The 8,771-nt window shown below is 50.6% G+C and overlaps 1 protein-coding gene across 2 annotated transcripts in view; it reads left to right on the top strand.

The window, feature by feature from the left end:
• The window catches only part of nrg1 (neuregulin 1), a 92,391-nt gene that overhangs the window by 56,071 nt on the left and 27,549 nt on the right, over positions 1–8,771 (top strand). For both annotated transcript variants that reach the window (XM_063210441.1, XM_063210439.1), the window contains one exon: positions 6,170–6,311. In XM_063210441.1, coding sequence (XP_063066511.1) covers positions 6,170–6,311 — 142 coding nt within the window. The remainder of the gene's footprint in view (positions 1–6,169; positions 6,312–8,771) is intronic.

The following is an 8,771-nucleotide window of genomic DNA, read 5'->3' as shown; positions in this document are numbered from 1 at the left end:
GGGCTGGGCTGAGGTGGGCTGGGCTGGGCTGGGCTGAGGTGGGCTGGGCTGGGCTGGGCCGGGAGGACAGCCGGCAGCTGGGCTGGGCTGGTAAAGGATGTCAGCTGCAGCAGCAGCAGTAGCAGCCGTAGCTAAAGTGCTGTGGCAGCAAAGATACCCACACGTGCAGAAGCAGCAGCAGGGAGGGGAGAGGGCCAGAGGGGTGTGAAGGAGGATGCGGGATGGGAGGAGTGGAGGAGGTTGTGTTGGTGGAGACCGGTATAGGTGGAGGAGGAGGGAGTGGGGATGTGGAGGAGTGGAGGGGATGGCAGCAAGGAGGATAACCAGGAGCTGCAGCAAAAGGGAGGTGAGGTGGGAGGATGGAGTTGAGGCTGCTGGTATAGGGGTAGATGGAGGAGGGAGGAGGCGGTGGAGGTGGTGGTGGTGGTGGTGGTGATAAAGGACAATCCTGTTGGCTCAGGGAAGTTGTAAGGTGGAGGAGAGTAAGTGGGATTGGAAGGTGGAGGGTGGAGCAGGAGGTGGGTGGGGCTGGTCAGGGAGGGTAGAGTGAGCAGGCTGGAGGGTGTGGGGATGCTGCTGGTATGGATGGAGGAGTTTGTGGGGTTGGGACGGTGGTGGTGGTGGTGGTAAAGGATGAGACGGTTGGCTGGCTCTGCATGATAATGCAGTGCAGTGCCGTGTCTCCTCTGCAGCGTGGCACAGGGGTCTTGGGTTTCCTTTCCACCAGCAGAGCACAGGCGGAGGCATGGAGAGAGAGAGAGAGAGAGAGAGAGAGAGAGAGAGAGAGAGAGAATGAGAGAATGAGAGAGCCAGTGAGAGAGAGGGATTCAAATGGAAGGCGATCGATATGGGCACAGCACGGGCCTCCATCAGCCTTCCTGCCAGCCAGCCAGCCAGCCAGCATTTAGGGAACGAGGAGGGCGCAAGGGAGAAAAAAAAGGGAAAAAAAACGTCAGCTCAGCTCCACCCGGCTTGGCTCTGCTGCATTGAAACCCAAAACGGGCACTGCTGTCTCAAAGATAGCACCAACCCCTGCCCACCAAGCCTCCTGACGCCCACACATATTGTATATATATGCCTCTATCAACTCTGTGGGCTGGCCCCTTTTCTCTTTTTTTTTGTCCTCCCTGTACCAGCCTGTGCAGCCGGGTCACCTTGATGGTCTGTCTGCAATCGAAACATCGAAATGAATCCCATACGTGTAGTAGACGTCTGTGATATCTGTGTGTGTGTGTGTGTGTGTGTGTGTGTGTGTGTGTGTGTGTGTGTGTGTGTGTGTGTGTGTGTGTGTGTGTGTGTGTGTGTGTGTGTGTGTGTGTGTGTGTGTGTGTGTGTGGGCATCTATTTAATTCCCTTAGTAATGTCTTCACCAGCAATAGCAGACTATGGTTTCTCGCGATCTCCAGATTAACTTTGCTTCGACCACAGTGATGACATTTGGAGGCTTTACGGTAAACGCTGAAAGGTTAACTACGGTGGGGAAAGGAGACTCAATGTAGGGTTCATCTTTGTGCCATTGGCACAGTGTGTGTGTGTGTGTGTGTGTGTGTGTGTGTGTGTGTGGGCCTGTGTGGACTTGTGCCTGCCAGCAAGTGTGTGTGATTGCCTGTTCCCAAAGGCATTTCCCATTTCTGACAGCATCCACGGTCATTGTTGTCTTTTAGATATGATAGATCCTTACGTGAGCAGCATAGGCAGAGAGAACTGGAGTTCACCTTGAGGAGCAGTGGGACGCTTTGACACTGACATTGTGTGTGTGTTTGCATGTGTGTGTGTGTGTTTGAGTGTGTGTTTGCGTGTGTGTGTGTCTGTCTGTCTGTCTGTCTGTGAGTGCGTGCGTGTGTGTGCGTGCATGTTTTTGTGTGTGTGGGTGTGTGAGTGGGTGTGTGTGTACATCTTGCAGCGCTGGATCGGCATATCAAAAAGCAAATATTTGCGTCAGCCGGCCAGCCAGCCAGTCAGTTGATGGTGACACCATCCGGTGGGATAATCTTTTGCCTCGAGGTGCATTCGTCAAAAGCGTCTGCTGTAATCGGACTAAGCAGCCTGGCAGGAGTGCCATTGGTTGTTGCGAACAGAATTAAAATTAAAAAGTGTGAAATAATGTCACTCATCATCGTTGACTGCCGTATAAAGGAAAAGTGTAGTATAACTATGTGAACATTGTACTTGAGAAAAATTAATTTGTCATACTGGCCAATCAAGCTTTTTGTAGTAACCGTACCGTAAGTTTGATAGTGGGGTCAAAGTTGAGTCCAAGTGTCATGTGATCACAGTCACCAATGGGATTGACTTTCATTTCACTTTCACTTTGGTAGTGCAGAGCAGAGCCATCTAATAACAGAGTTGCGCAAACCGGGGACCAGGAAGTCGGTTGGTGATGTGATTCGTGTAGATTAAAATGTTCTTAACAGTAAACTTCTGTTCGTTGGAAACTAACACAGAACCATCACATACCAAACAAAGATTAAGTACAAACAAATTACATTACCTTTACCACATTTTCTGTGTTCTATGGCCACCTCCTGGAACTAAGTAACTTCTAATAGAACTAAAGTCAATGGGGATTTCCATGTTAACGCTCCGTAAGGCTCCATGAGAGCCGCCATTGCTGTGGAAAGATTGGTCCATAGAGGTCTATGGGAGTGGCGTAACTCTGTTATTAGATGGCTCTGGTGCAGAGTATAGAGTGGTACAGACATCTGTGTGTGCATTGCTGCAGTGTCGAGTGTGTGATGTGACAGCCCCCACCACCCACCACCAGTCTCGAAGCCACAGAAATGGGATACTGCCTGGCCTCGACCTGATTGCAGCCCTGGCCTGATTGCGTACAACGAGGGCTTAACGTCGTGCTCTTTTGTGTCTCCTGCTCTAATGGGTAGCATGGAGCTCGCAGAAATATAATTCGATTTGAGCGACAAAAGCCATTTTTTATCCCTTTTGCCAATTGTCAATTATTTCGTCCGTGTTTGGTTGGTCTCCCATTGGGAGTAACAGCCACCAACCGGGCCGGAGAGATAAAAACGGGAATTAGATTTAGAAAACCTGAAAGGTAAATGGCTCGAGCTAACTATGTATGTCGCTACCTGAACGAGAGCGAGCGAGGGACGGCAGAGAAAAAAGGAGAGGACAGGAGAAGAGAACAAGAGGGATGTGGCGTCAGTGATCTATAAAAAAGATTGTGTCATTTCATTGCCAGGATAGTCAGGAAAACCAATTGTCTGCAGACGGCCGGCTGGGGTATACACAGAGCACACAGACCAAGATCATGCAGCCAATTTCCGAAACATCCATGAATTGTCTCTCAGCATTGCGATCACGAAACTGTTGTGCTTTCACTTGCAAACGAACAAAAAAAACAGGTCGATGTGATGCAAAATCGTATTAGGGGGAGAGGACGCTTGGGTAGCAAATCGTAGTGGAATAACAAGGCACTTTTTTAGTAGAGGATGTTCAGTTTGGTTGTTTGGTTGGCTGATTCAGGTTGAGCAGGTAGATAATTATCACAGATACCCACCATCTACTTTCCATCATTCCCTTCACATAAACGTATATACCACTTTTGCCAACTTAGTCCTTAGTCCATAGTCTCTGTCTCTGTCTCTCTCTCTCTCTCTCTCTCTCTCTCTCTTCTTCTCTCTCTCCTCCTCTCTCTCTCTCTCTCTTCCTGTAAGTTCTAGACTCGGGCAGCATTAATAGCTGCAGCAAATGAGCCAATCTGTATGGGTGGCCACGGAGACCCAGCTCCCACAGTCACTGAACGCGCGCGACTCAGACTGCCATCGATTGGTCAGCGTAGCCGTGGTGGCCATTACATTCTCTCACAGCCTAATCACTGTCAGTTTCGGGCGGGGGAGGCGGAAGTAGGGGTGAGATGTGGTTGAAAGGTGCATGTACGTATGTGTGGAGGTGTATGCTGTACGTGCATGCACATCCACACCTCCAGATTGTTCCAAATGGGGGGGGGTGAGGGGGTGGAATTGTTTGTCACAGCTTTAAATCTGTCAGTGATGATGGGGTGTCTCACTTACAGCCTCACACTAATAATACAAACACACACACGCACATGCACACACTCCAAAGCTCGCACGTCAACCCGCCCACCTTGTTTGCGTTTGTTTGCCGGTGAGAGGCCCTTACTGTACTGACCACCCCGTCCTGTCTTGTCAACCACACGAGTCACTCTGACGCACAGCTGCATTTCCGATGCGTAAGAGATGCGGCCGGCGGTGCCAGAAGTGACGTGTGGATGAGGCAGAAGCCTGTAGGTGCGCTAGGTGGGGAGTGTGTGTGTGTGTGTGTGTGTGTGTCTGTATCTGTGTGTGTGTGTGTGAGGTGGGGGTGGGGGGGTGGAACTGCTGAGAGTAGGATGAGCCCGGATGGCCCGGATAAAGAGGTGGTGGGGAGGGGGGGTTGAAGAGGGAGGGAGAGGGAGAAGGGAGGGAGGGAGGAAGGGACAGAAATGCTACTGCTGAGGGGAGGATAAGTGGCCTGGATATAGGGGTGAGGGGGGGGGGTGAAGAGAGAGGTGGGGGGGGGGGGGGGGGGGGGGGGGGGGGGGGGGGGGGGGGGGGTTTGGGTAGAGCGAGGGATACTTCCCCAAATTGTTTATAAGACTTTCACACTACTCATGCTGCGCACCGGAGGGGGTTGGACCTGGTGTTTTACTGCCTTGAGCCCGTGGCTTGGACTTGGAGCCAGAGTACTGTAGCTGTAGCTTTAGCAGTATAGTAGCCGTATAGTAGCCGTATATCTGTCTATCAGCACAGGAGACAGGGGGGCCGTACGGTACAGCCGTATATCTCTCGATCTGTCCGTTCCGTCCCGTCCTGTCGGCGAGGGGAGCAGGGGAAAGCCAAGCGTGTGCAAGGTGCCGGGTGCTGCGAGCAGCAGAACGGATCGAGATGAGGCTCCGGGTTGCCAGATACTTTAGGAACTTCACAGGTGAGGGCCGAACGAACGACCGGCAGGCAGGAGGGATCCAGAGTGTTACCCTTTTGCTTTTACGGCTGCTGCAAGCGACTCTCGTATCTCGTGGAGACATGGCTAATGGTTCGGATGCCTTTTATTCAGACTTTTATAGATTAGCACGTCTCCCTTTTTTCTGCATTGTGCATTAGTAATATTGTTAAGTTTTTTTTTCCCAGTTAACATTTAGCATTTGTTGCTCAGTTGTTATGGCATGACTTGCTTCTTGAAGTTGTCTTGCTGCCCATTATATTCTTTTAAGTTGTAAAGTTTTGCTATTGTAGTCTTAATCATAGTTTCAGTCGCTTTTTAGCCCCCGACAAACTTTTAAAGTGTAATTTGATTTAAAGTGAAGTGCACGGCAGTGATGGATGCTACCTTGGCATTTCAGCCCAGCTCAATAATTGCATTAGACTCGCTGGTTCATTTTTTAAAGTGTGTCATGTCGTAGCTGCCTTTAGCCCTCTCGTTTATTTTAGATGCTAAACTACCTGTCTCCACCGCAGTGTAGCTTTTATTTTTAAAACAATGTCACTGAGCGGATGTTTAGGGGAAGACATTTGTAATCCACGCCGCATTGATTCAGCGTAATGCTGAATGAGTACGCCGGCCGTGGGTGGTTTTGTGTTTCTGGAATATGCTGTCTGCATGTGTGTGTGTGTGTGTGTGTGTGTGCGCGTGTGTGCGTGCTTCTCTGTGTGTGTGTGTGTGTGTGTGTGTGTGTGTGTGTGTGTGTGTGTGTGTGTGTGTGTGTGTGTGTGTGTGTGTGTGTGTGTGAGAGAGAGAGAGGGGGGGGGGCATTGCATCCATTCAAAGCTAATCTACCTCATTATATTCAGTTCTGCTATTTTATTTTATTTCTAACTCGTGAGTGTGTACTGTAAGAAACAAGTCATTCTGAATGTCAGCATATTTCACACTTTGTACTGTGTATATACGCCATTTTAGGATAACAATTTGATATCGGATGCAGTGTTGCACAGCACATGAGTTCTGGGTAACCTGAAATACCGCAGTGGCATATTGACTCCAAAGAGCTGCGGTAGAGAAAGAGGAGTGAGAGGTTCCGGATGTGATAGCCTTACCTCCTAGCTAAGCATTTATCTCGCTCTCTCTCTCTCCATCTCCTCTCTTCCTCTGCCCCCCTCTCCCCTTATTTCTTTCTTTCTTTCTTTCTCTCTCTCTCTTTTTGGCCCCGCAGCTGTGCAGAGCACCACGCCCTCCGTGCGGACCATATCGAGTCACATGACGCCATGCAACGAGAGTGAGAAGGCGTACTGCGTGAACGGGGGCGAGTGTCTTACCCTGGAGGTGACCTACGGCAGCAGCAGGAAACTCTGCAGGTAGGCTCCATGGCTGTCTGTCCCTCCCGGTCTCTCCCTCTCCACCCCACCCCACCGCCCACCTGCCTACCCACCAACCCCACACACACACACACACACACACACACACACGAAACTCTACCGGTAGGCTCCATGTCTGTCCCTCCCGGTCTCTCCCTCTCCACCCCACCCCACCCCACCGCCTACCCACCAACCACACACACACACACACACACACACACACACACACACACACACACACACACACACACACACACACACACACACACACACACACACACACACACACACGAAACTCTACCGGTAGGCTCCTTGTCTGTCTCTCTTCCCCATCACCCATCCATCTGACTGACGACGTCTCTACAGCACAGTCCATCCTCCCCTTGCCCCTTTAGAAGTACTCTATAGCTTCCTCTCGTTGTCCCTGGTGGTCCATGTCTCTCTCTCTCTCTCACACACACACACACACACACACACACACACACACACACACACACACACACACACACACACACACACACACACAGACACACACACACACACACACACACACACACACACACACACACACATACATACACACACACACACACAAGAAACTCTGCAGGTACCGTAGGCTCCATGTCTGTCTCCCCACCCTTCCGGCCACCCACCCACTCTATTGTACACCCCTCCACACCAGTGTTTCCCAACCAGGGGTACGTGTACCACTAGGGGTACGCGAGCACACATCAGGGGGTACGCGGAAAAATGTAATAATAGCAAATATATTGAGTGTAGTCACATTGGGATAGAGGAATAGAGCATGAATGAGGGTGAGGGGGTACTCATCATATGACAAAATGGCTTAGGGGGTACGCAGGACAAAAAAGGTTGGGAAACACTGCTCCACACTACTACTCCACTACTAGTATTACTCTCTGCAGGTGGCCTCCATGTCTCTCTCTCTCCACCATCCGCTCAAACGGCCACCCCGCTACACACACACATATGACACACACGCATGACCAGAAGCTCTGCTGGTAGGCTCATGTCACTCGACTTAACCGTTAAACTTCGGCTTTTTTCGCACACCTCAGCTGGCAGGTGCGTCGGAGATGGCACCATGGGTCACCCAGCAATAGTTTAAAGAAACTCCCGCACACTGACCTTTTCACAGTACCGAAACGTCGTTTATTAAAGAAAGAACAGTGAAATGGTCAGTGTGCAGGAGTTTCTTTAAACTAAGCGCCACTTTACCGCCCATGGCATGGCTGCCGCCACCACTACTACACTACTACTATGCCTGTATGTGGGTGTCCCCTGGTGCTCCTTTGCCACACGTTTGCCCTGGCTCCATGCACCCCTCTCTACACCCCCTGCATCAACGGCCACATACATGCACACACGCACACACACATACACGTGCACACACAACATGGGCGCCCCACTGTGAAACGTTGTTGTACTACTGTACCACCGTCACAGCACTCAGTGCTGTGTCACCACTCGTGTACTGTGACTCATACAAACACACACACATACATGCACGAACACGCACATTCACACACACGTACGGTACAGGTGCAAACACATACGCGCGCGCGTGCACACACACGCACGCACACACGCACACACACGCACGTACGCACGCACACACACACACACACACACACACACACACACACACACACACACACACACACACACACACACATGCCCTGGTAGTGACACCCTGTTGCGTTGCTACTGATGCTGCCGCTGCTGCTGCTGCATTCTTCATGGGCAAGGAGGAACACAAGGAAGTGTCGCAGCCATGGGTGCTTCCTGAAGCTGGCAGAACACACATTCATTTTAATGGGCGCCAATCTGCCTTTGTGGATAAGATGGCCTTGTGTATCCCTCTCCCCTCCCCCCTTCCCTCCCTCCCTCTCTCTCTTTCTCTTTCTTGACTTCCACTCTCTCTGTCTTTGTCTCTGTCTCTGTCTCTGTCTCTCTCTCTTTCTTGACTTCCTCTATCTCTGTCTCTGTCTCTGTCTCTCTCTCTATCTCTCTCTCTATCTCTCTCTCTCTCTCTCTCTCTCTCTCTCAATCTCTCTCTCTCTGTCTCTCTCACTCTGTGTCTCTCTCTCTCTCTCTCTCTCTCAATCTCTCTCTCTCTCTCTCTCTCTCTCTCTCTCTCTCTCTCTCTCTCTCTCTCTCTCTCTCTATCTATCTATCTATCTATCTATCTATCTATCTATCTATCTTTCTTTCTCTCTCTCCTTTTCTTTCTGCATATCCTCTGTCTTTCTGCAGCGGGAGGATGCGTGTGGTCTGTCCTTTCGTGCATGCATGCATAGATGTGTACATACATCCATGCCATATACACATACAAACAGGATTGTTCCTTTCCTCGCATTCGTGAAACAAATTGTGCTCTCAGCACAGCCTATTCTATCCAGAAGCTTCTTAGCGTAAGTGGCAGGGCTTCTTTTTTAC

The sequence above is a fragment of the Engraulis encrasicolus genome, chromosome 11 (genome assembly GCF_034702125.1).
Source record: "Engraulis encrasicolus isolate BLACKSEA-1 chromosome 11, IST_EnEncr_1.0, whole genome shotgun sequence".
NCBI lineage: Eukaryota > Metazoa > Chordata > Actinopteri > Clupeiformes > Engraulidae > Engraulis > Engraulis encrasicolus.
Note: the sequence above shows the minus strand (reverse complement) of the source record. Positions and strands in the feature narration are given on the sequence as shown.